Source organism: Opisthorchis viverrini, assembly GCF_000715545.1.
Source record: "Opisthorchis viverrini unplaced genomic scaffold opera_v5_31, whole genome shotgun sequence".
Taxonomy (NCBI): Eukaryota; Metazoa; Platyhelminthes; class Trematoda; order Opisthorchiida; family Opisthorchiidae; genus Opisthorchis; species Opisthorchis viverrini.
The window spans coordinates 1,601,413-1,621,205 of record NW_008751688.1 but is presented as its reverse complement, the minus strand read 5'-3'; the positions used below and the strand labels follow the sequence as shown (position 1 = coordinate 1,621,205).

General features: G+C 44.1%; 1 protein-coding gene across 1 annotated transcript in view; it reads left to right on the top strand.

Annotated features, from left to right (window-relative positions):
* Positions 1-19,793, top strand: part of T265_13046 (hypothetical protein) — a gene marked incomplete at both ends in the record, with an annotated part of 71,740 nt that overhangs the window by 8,076 nt on the left and 43,871 nt on the right. The window contains 3 exons of the mRNA XM_009166890.1: positions 11,769-11,927; positions 14,294-14,449; positions 18,317-18,518. Of these exons, the coding sequence (XP_009165154.1) occupies positions 11,769-11,927; positions 14,294-14,449; positions 18,317-18,518 (517 nt within the window). The remainder of the gene's footprint in view (positions 1-11,768; positions 11,928-14,293; positions 14,450-18,316; positions 18,519-19,793) is intronic.

Genomic DNA, 19,793 nt, shown 5'->3' with positions numbered 1-19,793 from the left:
CTCCTAGGGGACACCTAGAGTAGCCTTCGTTGGGGATGGGAGAGGTCTCCCAAAGGGTTTCATCTTTCTTGGGGTGACATTTTGGAGGAGAAGGCTGATATATTCGGGTTATCCTCGAGTCGCGTTTTACTTTAGCTTCAAACATAATCTGGGAATTCATTGGTGTTGGACAACGGTAAGCGTAAGTTCAGATAACTATCTGTTCAGTCTTATCGTTAGCTATCCTCAGAGCTAAATGGATGCTCCTTGGTGAAAGCCGCACCTCTAATGAGAATGCGGTCAAATCCCGGTAAGCTCTGTCACAAGGACTTTTTTCCTTCTCCGGGACTGTACGGGGGTCCTCGTCTACTCAAGTAATACAGTTTGGCTGTTCAACAGCATGTGGTCCTAATAAATCGACGGGTGATTAAGACAGCGTCATGTATGTCGATTGCCACAAGTTGCGTTCTGTTCAATAACGCTACCTATAACCCCTTGACCAAGTGATGTTTTTGTTTTGGCGTGGCTAGATATTCGTACAGTTAGACGGAAGTGAAAACACTCGGATTGTGTCCGTTGCAAAGAAGCCGCTCGAATTTTCTGATTTGTGTTCACCGGGTCTTGACAAATTATCGTCCCACGAACTAAACCACGTGGAGACCCCTAGATCGAGTCACCTTACCCTTTCGTGGTCATATGTAGCTTTTTGGATCGAAGTGGAACGATAGTCCGCAGGAACCCTGTCTTTGGAAAAGCCGTACGTGTTCGGTATACTTGGAGCTGTGCATCGATGACAATCCATGCGAATGGGTTGGAGTAAGACAAGTATATGGTCAACGGGTGGAAATTGATGCAGTGTTTCTCTTTTCCGGAATGGTGGCAGCAGATTGATTTAGTCACCTGTAGCTCTTCACTGTACAACAAGCCGAACTGTGCTGGAGGTCACAAATATTCAACCTCTAAGGTGAACCGAATGGTTTTTCTCCCTTGGGGACATATTCTTGAGCAAGGGGTGAAGGTGCTCATGGTTTCTGAACTGCACCTGAACGAATAATCCTAGTACGTTGGGCTTATCCTAGATATGTGCGAAACGAAGTCTACTTATCGAGTACAGTGGTACTATCTGGAGACGGCTGCGTCAGTCCACTCTCCGTACCCATGATTCTTTTGTGACTAGCCGGTTAGCTATCAACCAAATTCGCCTTCGGATCAAGCCGCTAATGTTTGAAATTCAACTGTACCAACACTAAATACTTGTGCAACACCGCCCCAACTACAATGTCTACATTTGTAATGCTACACTTCTGTATGTGGCTGAGAAAGTGTCCGTCAACTTTTCTGCTGCTTAGCGAAGCTGGCGTTGTACAGTTAGTGTACGGTGCAGCAGCAATACGGTTGACGTTGCCATACAGTACAGTCTATTTGGATTATGCAAATGACTATCTGTATGTTGAGTGTTTACCGAGGCCACTGTCTGTTCATTAGGATTCATTCTGGAATATGAACTAGTTATATCAACCACCCTTATCGGTGCTGCAGAGCGATCATGCAAAAAGATGACACCACGGCGAAGCGGATTTTCACCCCCCCCCCCTAAATCGTGAACGCTAAATCCTCGAGGACGCTGCTACGGATGACTCAGAGGAGTGGCCCCTGTTTGAAAACGTCACTAAATATCCATCAGTCATGATGCGTCTTTCAAGTCAATGTGATATGTGGGGACCAATTCGCCCATCAATAACCTAATAATTGCTGTTTTAAACGGTATTTTTTGTTGGCCCTTTGTAATTTTTCTTCTACACTTGCCGACTTACCACTCCGTACGATCTGTTGATAATCCTGTAGATGTTAGGCAGAACAATTTGCAATTGTAGCAGGTGAATGTTAGTTCAATGATCCGAAAAAAGACTAGGTTTCCATGCCTCAGTTTAGTACAGGATTTTCATTTCATAAGTCAGATAGAAAAACGAACTTGCGTAGGAATCAGAGAAAACACTTCATAGGGTTAGTTTTCTTGCACTACCTTTGCCTGGAGGGTAGGCTCTATTATCAGTTTGATTCGAATTTCAAGCAAGGATTCATTTATTACCCTGGGTATTCGTGTTGAATGTCATTAGGTGAATGAGAACACCTTAGGATAATGAATCTTTAATGGTCCTACGATCTCGTTTCACCAGCAAAACTGGAAGCAAACCAATAAACTGTAAAGCCGTATGATCAGAGCTTCTGGAAGCTGAAGTTAGGATTCGGGAATCCTGTACGGATGGTGATTAGTCGATTGTACACACGGTCAAATACTAAGGACGAATGAGGATACTCAGATTCAGAATAGCTTAAATCTATTGCGCGTGGAAGAAAAGGCATTGGCTTTGTGGAACTGGCTTTGCTAAATATCAGTTGAGCTATAGTAAGATTGACACAGACCAGCTATTTCTCAAGAAGACAATATTATAGTTTCCCCTTACTCATTGCTGCTCCTATTGGACCCCTTTCAATAAGTCCTTCCGTGAATCTCTGTGTGGAGCTGCCAAGGCAGACTCAACTCTTACAATAGCTACCGTATCATTCCCCTTTATAGTCTTTGGAGTACCATTCGGACATAGGCCCTGTTAAACTAAAACGAGGCTCGAATGATAGGTCGGACGAGACGTACGCCAGCGGTTAGAAATCATTACTTTTATCAAGTCTCTGGTATGTGTATCTCCCCCTCGTTTTTAGCTCAAAGATTTACAATCAAACAAAGGAAACTTTCGCCGTGATTTAGTTAGACAAACCAGAACACATAAATGTAAGCAGTGTGCAGGCTGAAAGCTGAGTTTGCACAGCCGTCAATGAAGAAAAAACTTCTCTCATACGAGGACCGCGTTTCAAGTGATTTTTTAGAAGTAATTCTGTTCCTTAACAGGAACGCTCTCGAGTACTCACTCGCTTTCTTTATATCCATTCGGGGACAGTTTTTGTCCCCCATAATGGCGGTTTCATTTTCATCAAGAGGTATGATAATTCATCCCCCCTTTGCAGTTTACCGAAGCCTACTAGTCTTATTCTCTTGACCATCTGGTCTCTTCTGTACTGCACAATCCAATGGGCTTTCTTGCGTTAACTTGGCTTCACAGAACCAAATCGTTTGTTGAGAAACGTTACACTTGAAATGTGAACTTGATGTTTTGAAGTTGTCGAAGCAACGGCTCGATGTGCTTTGATGGTTTACTCGTCCACTGAGCTTGGCAATTTTTATGACAAATGTTTCGCTACCAATGAAGTTCATGTCATTTGTCCGTCATGGTTCCACAATTCTTCGTCACACGACGATGCTCTAATGACGTTACCTCAGTCGGTGATGAGACGTTCGCCACAAGATACTCAGACTCTGCTCTCATTCTGAGCTATCAACTTTCTCCTCTTTTCAAGAGGCTCCAAAGGTTTGTACTTGCCCTTGTCGTCACATTAAAGTACACATTCCCCAGACACTTCTGTACTTTCATGGTCCTAATTCGGCTGCGGTTTGGTAGCGCAAGGAGGCCTGAGCAAACCATCGTTATACGGGTTCACCGTGTAGAAAGATCATCTGAAGCATTCATTCTGGTCGAAGCGAACCTTTGACAGACTTTGCCGAAAGACAACCAAATTTCGTTAACAAAGTGCAGAAAGAGTGAATGTTGGTACTTAGTACTTACATCCCTTGACAGAATTCGACCCCATAATCGGGGGTTTATTTTAGTAAGCCCCAAAATGTTTCTTCCTAGGTAGAGACTACCAAACACTGGTCATATAACCAGTTACCAAGGAAAGGTTTGATTTTTACGATACGACTAACCGAAGCACATTTAGCATCGAGCTTCTGTGTCTCTGATCGTGGACATTCGAAAACTGTTGTAACGGTTTGAGAGAGTTTTCAGCCAGTTCACATGAAGTATCGGTAAGCCAGTAATGCTTGACTGACGAAGAACCAATTAACATGCTTTCATGTAACCGTGGTTTTTTACGATTGCTCCTCCAGCTCAATTAAGATTACAGTTGTGCGTGTATGCATTGTATGTCGAACAAGCAACCTTTTGTCAACTTAGGTTACAGCGTGCTCTTGTTGTTGTTGTTGTCAGTCGCGGACCCTCTGTGATGCTTAGCAACATATCAGACCTATTGATCTTCACGCGGGTGTGAGTTTAAATAATTTCATCACACATTTTTCGTAAAATTGGATTGATGGGCATGTGGTGAAATGGATTTTAGTTCACCACCTAATGGACACTAGGAATGGAATGCATGTAAATCTATATTCATAATTTGTACGGGGCTCGTGGGATTCTGAAGCAATACGTCACTGTGCTACTACATATCCACTAATCTATGTTGTGCTGCGAAGCCCATGATGGTTGACAGCAGTTTGGTCCATCGTGCCGCATGTCTGTCGAATACTACCTATTGCACCTACACTTGAGCCGCCAGTTTCTTCTCAGCTCATTACTTATTGTAAACAATGTCTTCATATTGCTTTACCTTGGGAAATCGTGCAACAAAAGTAACATCCCGTCACCCGGCTTTCATCCCAATACTGTCCAGAAACTAGTAATCTGGAACGTTTTCTATTGATCTCTGTTGAGATGTACCCAACTAGCATCAAATAATTATCCAAAAGCATCAAACAACCAATGCCGTTCGAGGGGAGAAGTTGGAACACGCAGTTGCTGATCGATGAGTAAATACTGTCTCAAAATTCGACCTTTATAAACACGAGTTTTGCTCAGAGGCGAAAAAGCACCACAAAAAAATAAGAAAAGGGTGGCTTCCTACACTAATTTCACTGGTACTAATGGGAAGATATCTTTAAGTGCTTCAAACAGCCCACTTCATGTTTCGTTTAGCACGACAGTTGAGATATCGAACTATATTTTCTTCGTCAAACACAAAGGGTTTTTATTAGTGGGCAAACAATCGTCTTCGACACTGTTCTGAACTCTGCTTTGGTTCGAGTCCGCTTGTGATTGGTTCAGTTCTTTGGTTGGCTGTTAGTCGGTCGTTGTTTCTTTGAGGCGCTCCGATCGTTTTTCTGTATTCCCGGCTAAAACGAATGAATCTTACTGACTGAGCGAATTTCTCTCCCTTCGACCTTCAACTACACAGTGTGTGATTGGTTGGTGGATTTTACACCGAATTCGGAGGGTTTTTGACTGACCGCGCCTACTTGCGAACTTCAAGAGAGGCGACTGCTGTAATCGGCTGTCAAAGACCTTCCAGCAACCTTATGAGTAGTATGCTGTGAAACCAGTGGCTTGTTCTGCCCTTGTTACTGTTTGGACATCAATACGACTGAACTGTCCAGCATACTTGGTAGAGTTGTCACATGTTTTGGAGGTCAGTATTTAATTAATCACTTGTAAATGATGGACGCTTTTAGAATCAATCAAAGTCGATTGTTTTTTCTCAAAGCTTGTTGAGAAGTCGTAGCAACCATATTACGAACTCAAAGTTCATAAGAGTTCGGATTGCAGCTTCCAGGATTTTATTCCCCTTATTGGCTCCCTTCGTGAAACGTGACATCAGGAAAAATGTACAATACAACCTTTTGATGGCTTCACCTAAATATACAAAAGGCGGTTTTACTAAACGGCAGGATTTTCCGGGATCGACGGAGTCTCCTTGGAACGTTGTTTTAATGAGATGGCTTCTCAAACGTTACCAGAATCATCGCGTAACTTTTATCGTCTGCAAAGGTCTTTTAAGAAAAACCACGCTCTGCGAAACATCGTAATCTTTATATTAAAGGGTGGTTCACTCCATGCATTAGACATCTACTTTGAGAGCTGAAAAAAGTGGCCTTTCTGGCCAGCATTCGGGGATCGCCCTGGAACGGTCAGTATGCCAATTGTATTAGCAATACCATGGTCTTCATCAGGCATAATGTTTAACAACGTATACTGTCACGAAAAGGTCTGAACCAATCATGGTTTGACGATTTACGATCCTGGGCAACCCACCGAGCTGTACTGAAGGATGTCGGTATGACATTCAGGTTGGCCATTTGATAAAGGTCTGAAAGGCAGTCTCCTAGCCCTCCATGTTAGGAGTTCGTACAAACGTGGCAGTTTGTTCCTCAAAATTTGGGCTACTCAGGTAGCCGACCACCGGTGCCTTACGGTCAGGTTTTTGAGCCCGGTAGAGGACCTTAATTGTCTCTCTTTGGACATCCTTACAGTACTTCAGCGCATATTCAACTATGAATTACACAAATCAAAGTATCTTTATGTCACATCGATCGTCGCTCGGTGATATCACCTTATCACCTCCAAACAACAAGGCCGAACATTGTTATCTCTTGACTCCCTTCCTGTTCCGCTTAATGATCGCTCCTCTGCAGATCTCAGCTGCGGACACGCCAGTCAGACACTCAGCAAATTGACCACCCACATCTGTCGCCTTGCATCAGCTATTCAGCCCCCCGCCCTTCTGTTTTGTCTTAGCCTTTAACGTGCCCGTTTTCAAAACAAACTGGCGAGCAAGCTGTTTCCTGGGAGCCATTGGCCGCACAATGCTTTTAGTGGCAAAACCTTTGCGAGTGGAATCAAACTTTTTGCGCCAAAATGTTGCAGTTGGTTGCGTATGTGCTCGAACCAAAAACCGTCCTAATCTACATCCATATTCTCGCAGCTCACCAAATTTCATTGTCCACTGAAGTAATCATGCCTCTGGCCGAAAAAGTCTGTTGGAATACTTTCCTAGCGTCGTTGAGACCCCGGGATGCTTAAATGGGCTTAACGGTTTAAACTCATACTCGGAACGCGATTACCTGTCTCTTTTGGTACATCAAGGACACATTGTGGCTTTCGAAAATTCAATTCCATTGTGCGGATACTGAGCGCCCTGTTTTTGTATTCACTGTAGATATTTTAGCGATAGACATTTGTTGCATTTCCGAGACAGTAATCAAGCCTACAGCACCCTCACTGTCTAGACACAACAGACTGCGAATTTCAAGTGATTCCGCGGCAGATGCAGTGGCTTACACCGGCACTAGCCTAGCTCGCAATTCACGATCAGATGTTTCTATGCTCGACTGGATACCCGTAGACATCTGAAACTGTTGTCTGACTGTCCAGTTAGTAAGGACTGACTTTGATCGAAACGCTAATTGTTCTTCACTGATGCTTCAACCAGCTGCATCCCCGATTCAGCGAAAACAGTTTCTGCCGAAAACTTGCCACCCTCTTGTCTACCACAAAAGCTCATATATGGTCGTAATCTCCGAAGACTTAGTTTATCACAGACACGTCTTGACTGTGGACTTGTTTCAGCACCAAACTTCATGGTAGTAGTGAACGTTTTTCGCAACGTTGTACTGACCCATATTTATTCCTCAGCAGTGCTGGGTTTGGATGCAGTGGGCTCCGTTGTGTTATCTGACGTTTCCCTCTCTCCGAGCAATCATGGAGTCGAATAAATCACATCAGTTACCGATAAACGAGTTCAGTTCTTGTCTGCCGGTCATTCTGGAATACTCGAAGCGATTAAGCCCACGCTCTTGTTCGGTTTAGGCTTTCATTAAACCCCTTCCCCCCGGTCAAGTTATTGATGGAGCCCACCGTTTGGCAGTAGAAATACTTCAGAAGTTGAAGAGACAAGTTAAAGCGATCTGTCAAAGTTCGCCATGCTGAGCTGTACGAGTGACCCCATTAGAGAACATTGATCGTCACTGGGAGGCACAATCACAGCGCTGCAAGATGTTGGAAACTTCTTATGCTGTTTCTGATCACAGATTTCGGAACGGTGATTGTCATTCCTCAACGTGAGACGCTGCATTCCATCAGGATCGGAGCGTAATTCAGCCAGATTGTTCGTGTAATGTTAGTTCAAAGCAAAATTCTGTATGGTCATAGGCGTTTGGAACCAGAAGGAAGAGTCTGTACTAATCGGGAATGTTCGGGGGCTATTTCAGCTAGTCCGCAAAAGAGAACTTGAAAGGCTTTCCATTAGTGTGTTTAAGATAACTAACTAACTAACGAAGATACTATGTAATAAAGATTATGTTTAGGCTGGTGGATGGAATCTTTTCAATAACGGTTTAGCTAACCTCTGCTCCTGTACTTATTTATTGCGTCCGACTCTCTAATCGGACGGTCGTCTGTGTGTTCGGACTCCGTAGGGTTATCGTTTTTTTTCCGCTAATTTTCCGCACATTCCCTTCCTTTCAGCTGTAGTGCGTTTTTTTCTCATGATTGTATGTCCAGTAAGCAACATAGTTTAATACTGGTGCATTGATGTCGGTAAGGATGATGAAAGTAGACCTGGTGATGATTGTGACGAGACAATAGGGTAACTGAACCGATCCCGGGTACTTTTTCAAGTCATTTGTCGCAGATAGGCCCACGTTTGTTGCTAAGCCTGATCGTGTCAGCCATTCTCACCGAGTTTGGACCTTGCACCTAGGGGCAGGACACCCAGACACCCATAAATCTGTGTCAAATCGGGACTAGTAGGATGGGTTGTTTCGGCGGTCCCTCAGTCGCCGAATGCATGCGATGAGGGGTATCGGTGTAGCTGAGTTTGAAATGGATGCTTATAGGCGCCGGTGGATGGGGATATTGAAATGATGAGATCTGGTATGACGGAATTGCACTTTCATTCTTTAAAGTGCTAGTTCGGTGTCGCTTGTGAATATACCTTGGGAAAGTCAATGATGAGAAAAATCCCTTCTTTCAAAGAAATCTCCAGGAGCCAGTCGCCACAGTGGACCGCCCAGGACGAGTGGGTTTTCTGTTCTATGTCCTCCGACTGTGACTTGCTACGGTTGCTTTTGAATACAGTACAGTTCGTAGTTACCTAGAAAGTTACGTGGAAACCATGTAGCAAACGCGTAATTAGACTTGATTTAAAAAATGAAGTGACTTCCCAACTGATAGAAGAAAGAAATCGGGTCACTAGATGCTTCCGGCATAATTCGAGCTATTAGGTTTTATGGTGGGTTCTCCAGAGAACTCCACGTGGAACGGGAAACAACGTAGCTGTATTCAGACAAGGTGTAGCAGACGGACTGTTACCTAATAACGTCTTATACTTCCATCATTACATAGTTCAAAGCAGATACCTTTTTGGACTGATAACTTACTTACAGATTTACAGATTGCTGTCTCTAGTGCAATTTTTTTTTACCTGTTCTCTCAGGAACTGCATACATGACTGTGGAATGGGCAGAGTCGGACAAAGTACTGTTTATCCTCAATGTTAACATCCACTGCGTGAAGTTGCGAGCCTGTAGGGCAAGTGTTATTGGTGTAAATTTTAGCAAAGTGCTCTGGAAGGACCACAGTGTGTCACATTTTCTTCGCCACTGAGGCAAATCGGCAGTACGAACAATCGGTCCAAACTACGATTACGCAGTCCATAATGTTGTTGTCTCTAAATATGGTCATTTCCTGAATTAAAAGTACGACGCAAATCCATCACCCGTCCTTTTACTGGAAAATTCCCCTTTTTGCACTTGAGGCACCGAGCTTATTCTAATCCAGAGGTGGCCAAGAATGGCACTTTTGGAATATTTCATTGTATGTAGCTGCCGTCTGAATGTTTGGATTAATTGGATAAGCACTAAGCACTGTATAGAACGCAGATGCATTACTGTTCCATTGGAACCAAGTCGTGGTAACTGGCAGATGTCGGCTTCGTTTTGTTGAATCGGTTATTTACAGAGCCATCACAGCCATTGATAACAGTTTTATTTGACGACCGGCATTCGACGGAATATCTGAGTCCGATCCTCTTTACCTCCGGTTGCCTTCAGTGACGATCAAGGGGTAAACAAGCCGCACAATTTCCAACGATCTCACTGCCGTTGGGACTGCTCAACCTTTGAGGACGATCTCAAGCGGTCAACATCAGAACGCCCAGTTCTTCAAAACTGGATCTTTAACAGCTACTGATTTCATTTGACCTGTTTGGTTTGTAGTTGACCTGTGGCTTTTTGGAACATGTATACCGATTCTCCATACTATCGACCCCCGTAACAGCGTACTTAAGAAACTCAGTTGACACTTTTTGGCACTTCTGATACGAGCTAACATTCGAATGTCCGTTGATTTAATTCTTGTGGAAGTGTTATGACTGTTCACCAAAAGCTAATTCTCAGCTAGTATACATCAGTCTGGTGGTCGTTAAACAAATGTTAAGAGATTCACTACCTCCTATTTGACCTTCTTGTGCATAAAGCTTGTTTCAGTCGGTTGCTTAGCTCGTCATCAAACTGTTCATCTGTCTGGCCTATTTTAACCATTGTTTTAGCCTTCACCCATGTAGGTTCAAGTTTAGCTTGTCGGACACAGCTTCACGCGACCAAAACGTTTGCTCACTACGCAGCGGTTATTTCAAAACTCGTCCGGAACACGATTCATGTAGTTTTAGGTTGAATGTGGTTCGATATTCAACGTGAATACCAACAGCCTAACAGTATTCGTTTCCGGCGCCTAACTTTCACCAAATTTATGAACGGATGATTTTTTGAAGTCTCTACTGTTTATTGATTGTGCTGCGATGTAGAACAAACGAACACCTGTTCGCTAGGATGACGCTTGTTTACGTATATGCCGTTTTTGTTCTTAACCTAGCTGAACTCGATTGACGTAACTCCTGGGTTTGTTTCTGTGACGTTTTCGAAATTTCCGGTGGTTGGAGCTTTGTGGGAGGCAGGAAAAACTGTGATGTCATGTGAATCCCTCTTGTTGGTGATGTGAGAGTATCATCATATTATTGGTGGTCCCTTTTTCTTGCCCACACAGTCGACGAGGTTCTTAGTTCATTTCTTACTACTCCTGGCGCTGCAAGTAGTAAAGCAGGGACGCAATGCAATCAAGCACTAACCGCATGAGAGCCTCTGGCTGACAGTCGTATGTATTGTCATAGTTATTGGCAGCAACATTCATGCTAAGCATCAGTAGTTCACTGCCGTACAACTTAAGTGAAGCCCATATTAGTAAAGAGAAATGAAGTGGGGAAGGGGTCTAGTGCTTGCCTACTAATGAGAGCTTATTCCACCACGTTTTCACCCGTATTTTCCCAAATGTCGTTCGTCGTTTGGTTTTGAAATTCGGTGAATGATTCATCTCATCTTCCACTTTCACGCTACGTACGTCATTGTGGCGTCACAGTGATGACGCGTTTGCAGCAACCTGCCACTAGGGATGAACGGCTTTGAATTGTATTTTTAGGGATCCTCCCCCGCGTATTTCGTATCAAGATCCGACTGCATTCCAAGCCCCTAGAAATGGCCGGTGACCCGTTACAATGACAGTTGGACTATTCTCCTGCAGTGAGGTTGTTTCAACGTGCTAAACAGCTTAATGCGTCCCTAACAGTACAAGTACTTCAGCGGTCCGAGACTGGTTGGCGGATTCGTGTTCCTGTGATTAATAGTCTGAAACTGTTGACCACAAGGTTACGTGACCGATTTCACGCATGTTGCATCCTAATAAGGGCTGTAGGCATCGTATAGCCCAGATTTCCGGGATTCGACCACCTTATCAGCCTCAAAATGCTCTCGTTTACATAATCTTACTATAGAACTGTCGGAAAAATATTGTCTGTTGCAGGGCTCATCCGCATCTAGCGAGCGAAATACACACGCCGGGTGTTGCCCTCATTATGGCATTTAGATGGCACCTATTACACATACGTGGCTGTGTTGGTGATGACTTGGTGACCCACTGAGCAGGGTGTAGGTTATATCGTGTAGCTTCGTTTCTTTTAGTTCTGTGAAGTTCATCCGTTACGATGATGGTGTTCACTGTTTTTTGTAACACTCCCAGAACAGTGTGTGCCATATAATATTCGACTATCATTCGGAAGTGCAATCACGAGGCCAGAAAAGTCTGGACTGGCTGCAGAAGCAACTGGAACGCTTCGTGGACAGTTGGGGCTATTTTCACGCCGTCGATGACAAGGTTGTTCATTGGCAAACGGGCACTGTAAGTTTCCTCGTTTTGCATACATTTTAGGTGTTTCTTTGCTACCCGCTTTGGTAGCATACCTAACTAGTGTAGATTTTTTTACATTTTACACTTTATTACTTATCTGGTTGAGCACCCTGTTGCTATTTGTTCCATCTCACGATGTAGTCACGTCCTAATTCGATTCTTTGGAATGCTCAGCTAACTTCCCAAATACTTGGGCTGTTTTGGGAAGTTTGGCATGAGTATACTTTTGAGACATGCTCGCTTTCTGTTCAAAGGGTGTGTCCATAAAATTTATATGCAAATTTTCCTTGGACGAACATCAACTTGAGACGTGTATAATGAAATCTCTGATCTTCCGCTCAGTTTGCGTACCATTGATTTAGGGGTAAAAACCACTTGGGATGCCCACTACGCTCTCCATCCTCAGCTCTGCTTGCAAGTTCAGATTCTCTAAGTACGTGATGAACCGATGCTTAGGCGGAGCTTAGGTCTAATGAGGAGGTCTAAGGAAGCTAAAGAGTTTCGGTCCCAACCACCATGAGTTTATACTCGAAAGTATGAGACAAAAGGTGACCATCAAATGAGATAGTTCTGAGGTTACGACGATAAAGTGCTGAACCAAACTTCCGTGCATCTCGACTGCTCCTGTCTAGGCTTGAGCAACCTGGCAGTATTTTGGCCCTTAAGCTTCCTTCAAGTGGCATGGTAGCTGGGCGCCTTAAAACTATTACAGATGGGCGATCCAATAATACTATTTTTAAGTTTTTGCTATTCATTGAAAATTCTTAGATTGCCCGAGTGTCCTCAAAATGACCAACAACTAGTTGGTCTTTTCCTTCAGTCTCGGGTAGGTTCATTTGCTTGCATGAGTACGCTTTCTTTAGGCGCTTGGCTATTCACTTCTTTTTTTCTACTGTGCTCTCCGTGACACTCTTAGAAATGGCTAACAGCGCACTCATCCGAAATCTTTCGGATGTTCTGTCCTGCTATGCACACTTTCGGTGGAATAAAGTAATTCCTTGGGGAAACCTTCGATACTACCATATCCACTGTTGTAACACATGCTAAAGAACAAAATGGTGTGACCAGTCAGATTTTTGAATTATTCGCCATATCCTATCATGTTTTGTATGAGTCGACCTCAGATGGTTTATGTATCGCAAGATTACAGATGTGTACCACATGCACGGTTTTGATCTAGTTTGTGCTGGGGTTATTACTTTGTTGGGTTAAAGTGTTTCCCATACAAAAACAGAGGAGATCCATGTTGGTTTACATGTTGAATCGCAAGCCTTATTTCTTTTGAGATTTACGTTGTGTGACCTGTCAGGGAGTAGAGGACACTTTGTTCGTAGTGCAATAGTTTGGAAATCACCAAGAACTTATCTTCCTCAGGTAAAGGTTGCTTATAAGAGGAAGTGTGTTAAACGTAGCCGGTAATGAGTTGCTTGATAAGTGGTCCTTGACTGGTTTGGAATCGAGTTTTTCTTAATTACCGACACCGTTGGTCTACTGATGTTGTATGTAGTATCCCCTTCCATGTAACTGAAGAGAATATCGGTAGCTCAGGTTGTAGAAATGATGGCCGTTGGTTTGTTCGCTGAGCTCAGCAGTTCGGTTGCAAACGTTTCATCACCAGTCAAGATGATATCACCAGTGCACAGTAAGTGGAAGTGCTCTTGCATGAATTGATACAGAGTTGATCTTGATCTGGCCGTTCGGGATGGCATTCATACTGAATTGTTGTTCGACGTGTCTTGTGATTGGTGAATTTCCCTGTGGCCTTGGGATTCCGCCTAGCTGGTTCCCCCTCATTATGCTTGTCAACACAGTGAGTCCTGTTTCCTGAAATGTTAGTCTGATGGATTACCCAGTGTCACCAGTGAGTTAGAGGTCCCTCGCTCATGACGATGCGCACAAGGTGGATTTTGATATATCCCTCACTTAGCGAAAATTCCGTCACCAAAAATGTGAGGGAGTTTGGCTGCACACTAATTCCACCCATCGTATGCACTGGTCGGCTGGTGTCCTACGGTAAACATCGGTGATATTCTGCAAGTTAAAAGTTGGTAGCTTCTGATTTGAGGTTATTATTCTGCGGTTACTCATGCTGCGGCCTCGGTCTCCTTTAGCTTGACTGTACCGTTGTCACGAATGTGGATGGCCACTTATATTGAAATCGAATTTAATAGGGATACCATTTTGCCAAGGCTTTTCTTATCATTCACCTGCATCTGGTGCGTTTACTGAACTGGTCTTTTATGGAATGCGTAAAAAGCCACCAACGTTTTGGTTTGGTATCCGTGTTACCGTTATCGGAGGAAAATGCTCACAGTCCGCTCACCTTGATCTTTTTATCTCATCACTCTTCGTTGTAGCTACGAATTAACTGTGTTGACTGCTTGGATAGAACAAATGCGGTCCAGACCATCGTCGGACTGCACATTGTTCTACCACGTATGTTACAAAGTCTAAATGTGACGACGAAAAATCAACAAATGTTAATCACTCGGTTCGTCGATAGCCTGCGCCAGGTATGTTGCATTTTTTCGTTTGTTGAATTTCACATGATAGGTATATTTTGACTAAAGTCCAATTATATCGGGTGATCATAACCGATAGCCTTGATTGCTGTTGACCCTAGAGGTGATCACTTCAGATTAGATCGACTTTTTCCTCACTCTCCCCCCTTCCCCACGAGGTGGACGGTGCGAACGACAAAAATTTTTCGATAAAAGTTTTTCTCAACAGTAGAAACAATTTCCTCTTCATAGCTAATGTAGATTTAATAACACTGGTGGACAAACAACTACGGATTATTCTGTTAATTTATTAGGACCTATTAAAGATACAGCAAATACTTATGCAATACAGTAAGTGATTGTTAAAAGGGAGTGTATGTGATATCTCTGCACGACGGGAAGCAGTTCACGCCACAATATGGTTGATCATCCATTTGTTCTATCTTACGGCATTGCCGGAATCTTGTTGGTGAACCTTTGCATCTGCTCAGAAGTGGAGATACGTTTCGATTACTCCAAAATACGGCTTGTTTAGTAGAATTCACGCTATCCCGATGTGTTCGGGTTTCTTATTTGAACTTCGGTCTCCTTACTGCTACGGGCGCAAAGGCTTATTTCATAATGCTTTACTTGGTTGTGTTGTGCCCAAGTCTCAGGAAAAGATGAACCGGCCCCTTGAACGGCATGCATTATCGATGTCCATATTTTATAACCAACACTGGTATTTGCGTGGCTCGTAGACCAGTTGAACATGGAATTTCTTGAGAACACGATACAGACGACATTACCAGCGTTACTCAACTTTTACTTGGGGTTGCGACCTTTATGTACACCCAAGTGCAGACTGAAAGTGGGAGTGGGAGTGGAAAGCATCGAAAAGAACTGCTGTCATGGCTGTCTGACCCAGATAATCGCATCTGCCGATACGTTTTCGCATGTTCGTCGTTCGCCACTGTGGTCCTGGAGACTTAGATCATTCTCATCTGGTGTGACCCGCCTGTCGAAGCACTACACTGGAGCGGACGGTGCGACAAACTAACACTCCTGAAACTTCATTTTTAAATAGGATCCGGAACATCTGTACGTCAAACTGTGCCCGAAGTTCGGTGACAAAATCCAAGTTCCATCTGAAAAGTGTGCACAGTGTGAGCTGCTGGTTAGTTTTTCCTCGTTTCTGACGCTATCTCTGATGACTTCTGTCATGAACAGAAGTCGTTTTCGGTTCGTTCGAGCCTTATCGGTCACCGTATCGCCGTCAGAAATCATGACAATGTGCATGCGGCTGTCAACAATAGACATATGCGAATATTAACTGCCATCCTCCTCACTTCAAAAGTACTGGAATGGTGTTACTATCGTACTACACAACAATGTTCGACAAAATACACAAACATCAATGTGGATGATAAGCAGCTATCAGTATATGGAGCAGCATCCTCACAGGTATTTACAAGCGTGTCTGACAGCCAAGAGGGTAACTGCCGTGTCCAGTCGCATATCCGTCATTTACCCGCTTGTGTAATCAATTCCCGGTACGCATAAGAAATTAACGTGCGTAATGAATATGGTTGTACCGTGGTGGCTACCAGCTGTTACTCATCCGGAGCCCACAGTTGACGTAAAACCCTGGATTCTGAACGTGTTACCAGCTGCGGTCTCGGAGGTTTACGACTGCATGTGTTCTCTCAGGCACCACTGAGCTTCTGGTCCGGATGACCTCCCACCCGCATTGTTCCAAGAAGGGGGTAAAATTCTCAGTCATCTCTTGTCTGACCTGTTCGCCTGCATTTGGGGAAAAAGTCCCCCGCATTTTCCAAGAAGGGGGTAAAATTCTCAGTCATCTCTTGTCTGACCTGTTCGCCTGCATTTGGGGAAAAAGTGTTCCAGACAACTGGGGAGAACCGATGATAGTGCTCGTTTTCAAAAAGCGGGCTCGTAGTAAGTATGGTGACCACAGGGGGATCAGCTTAACCTCCGTCGTAACGAGACTGTTGGCGTCAATTGTGCTTCGTCGCCTTATGGTGGTTCATCAAACACCGACTCGAGAACAGCGATCTGGAGTTGCCTAATAGGAGTTGCGTTGGTCAAATCTTCACACTCCTTCAATTGGTAGAACAACGCCATACGCACAATCGACCTACAATTGTAATATTCCTGGATTTCCAGGGTGAATTCGACTCCTTAACACCCTTGTCCATCAAAGAATTCCCCGAACGTTTGTGAACATAATGAGCTTTTTGTGTTCTCAGACTTCCGGGCGTGTGACAGTATAAGGAGAGCTCTCTAGAAGCTTCCGTACGCAAAGCGATGACCTTCAGGGATGCCCACTCTGCATTCCTTTTTAATTTCGTAATCGATGAAATAACGACGGTCTTCAAAACCCCGGTGTTCACATAGCCTGTGTCGAGAACCTTGTCGATCTGGAATATGCAGACGACGTCATTCTTGTCTCTGAAGAGGGAAGAAGGCGCAAGTGTTTTTGGATGAATTGACCATAGTTATCCCGTCCTTTGGTGTACACTTTGTACCCACAAAATGGAAGGTCATGTCCCTAAACATGCAGTCATTGAGTATTCCACTTTCAATCCAGGGGGAGGTACTGGAAGTTGTGGAGCGTTTCACATATCTTAAAGTTGTATTAACTCCAACTGTAGTGTGACGGATGAGGTCAATGTACGAATCTTCAAGGCTCGGGTCGCGTTTGCTAATTTGAGACACCTATGGCGTCAAAGTGGTGTATCCCTGAATCCCAAGGGACGTGTGTATCAGGCTACAGTGTGGGCTGTTTTGTTGTGTGGTTGAGAATTGGGCTGTTCGAGCAGCGGAACTGAGACGTCTTCAAGTGTTCGACAGTCGTTGTCTCAGAACCATAGTTCGTGTGGGTTGATGTCGGCGTATCCGTAAAGAGGCAATTAGGAAGCGAGTTTTCGGTTGTGCAACAGGTACTTCCATTGAAGAATGTGTCCATCACCAGAAGCTGCGTTGGTTGGCACATGTGTTACCGATCCCTAACCATTGCTTGCCGAAGAGCCTGCTGTTTTCCATGCCCAATTCAGAGTGGCGGAAACAGAGAGATGGTCAACCCTTGACCTGGCAGAGGGGATGAAAGAAATCACGTAACGTTTGGGATGTTGCGGTGCTACTCGCCCACCAAGATGGGGGCCGCGTGATCCCCATTTCGCCTGGTTGAAGACGCTGCAAGATGTGGCCGCTAACCGATGTTAGTGACGTTCTTCTTGTCAGTTTCTATACAGCTGCAAGATATGGCTGTTAACCGATGGCAGTGGCGTTTTTGTTGTCGGTTTCCATCCAGATTGCCTGAATTACTGTCTCAAGGTGTAGGCACCTCGGAATTATTGTAGTCCCATACCTCTCCACATTTATTTTTTTCTTCCTAATAATGCCTTCCAATAAATCATGGTTGTACGCAGCGAAACATCAGTGTTGAAGACTGATGTCATGGTATCGATGATGATGATGATGATGATGATGATGATGATGATGACTGCGGTGTACAGGCCTTATTGATATCTTAGATGTCATCCTATCGCCCGCAGTGGGATTCAGTTTAAAGCGACCTCTTCGGGGGCACTTACTTTGGCGTAGTGCTAACCTCGTCTTCTGGTGTCCAAGTTGTCCAAACTAAGGAGACACATAACTAGAAGATTCCATTTCAATTATGTTTGAAGGGTATTTTGATAATGTTAATATTACTAAATAAATCTAAGTGGCATATCTCGGTGAGGGGGCGCAGTCTTACATGTGTATCTCCACTCACCAGTCCCGACTGTCTGTTCTGGATAGGGCGCGAAGTCTTATTGTTTTGTTGTTCTCGTGCTCTCTGATGCCTACTCATCACCATTTCCTCTTCCACATCAGCTCTGGCAACTCAACGGTGACCAAGTGAGTCGTATCTATGCGGGCACAGGTGCCCTGAGCACTGGGCGCTCCAAACTGCGTGACGTCCAACGAAGTGCTGCTCGAACAATTCAACACAGCCTATTCGATACTGCCAAACAAGAAGCGATGCACGCTCTTCTTGCCCAGTCTAATCTTCTGGGGTGGATGAAAACTGTTACCGGTAAATCCACACTGTGGTGTCTGTGTTCTCCCGCAAAACTGGGTGTTTCTCCTCCACCTTTGCACATGCATTCAAGCTGTTTTCAGTTACCTCGTGTGGGGTAACCGTTGTCCATTTATGACTTTGTTTCTTCGTATAAAGTACTCATACAGTTTCTCCAAAGAGGGATCATTCGTGAGACCCGATCAATGTGGTCCTTTCTGCATGGCGGTCGTTATTCGAGGTGGTCGCTGAAATTCCGTGCTTCATGTGTTGGGTGACTTTGTTGACGTATCATCAGTTTCGTAAGTGAAACCAGTCTGTGATGATAGGGCGAGTAACACTGTACAGCCGTTTCATCCTTGTTGCGAATTATCATTTGGTATCTGACGAAATTCCAGAGAAATTTGAACTCGTGACCTCCCGGATAATAGTTGAAAACTAAATCGTTCGGTAACGAGTGGTTGGTCAGTGGTGCGATATAGCGCCACTCGTCCTTCAATCACGGCGGCCTGAAATACGTCACAATGGGACATAAACATTCGACATCAATTTGGGTGAAAATATTCGTTTCTTTCTAGAAGTTAATTAATTGATGCAGATACTGTGCAGGTCCTTATTTATTCTTGAAACCAGTCTGTCGTTTTTCGGTATTCGTCACCTCATCCTAGACATGTATCGTTACGTTTCCACCGTGTGAAAAACATCGTCCACCAAACTTGGCATACCACATACGTCGAACGTAATCCATCAGTTTGATGATCGTAGTTCATGGCGTTGCCTCTATGTTGATAGACTCAATAGTCGTATTCCAAACCACATAAAGCTCGCTTGACTTGTCTGCGCCTTGTTTTTTGTAAGTTTGGATTACTAGAGTAATCTGGTTTCAGTTTGTAAGGAAAGGGGGCCGCAACACGGACAAGGGAGATGTTCGGGCTATCAACCTCTATAAAATGACCGGACTTGGGGAGTATCTTACAGCTTTGGTCGGCAGTCGGGGCAGAATACTTCCCTCTACCTTTCCCATTGTGAATTCTGAGTGTGGCTGTAGTTGTTCGAAATATGCACATCAGTTCACTGGTAGACGACGCAGCGTTTTCGGTTTACTGCAGCGGTCGTTTCAGTAATTCTGCAATTATCTAAATCAGGTACTTGGATAACATCTTGGAGCATTGTCCACGGGTCATCATCATCATCATCATCATCATCATCATCATCATCATCATCATCATCATCATCATCATCATCATCATCATCAACGATCATCATCATCATCATCATCATCATCATCATCAT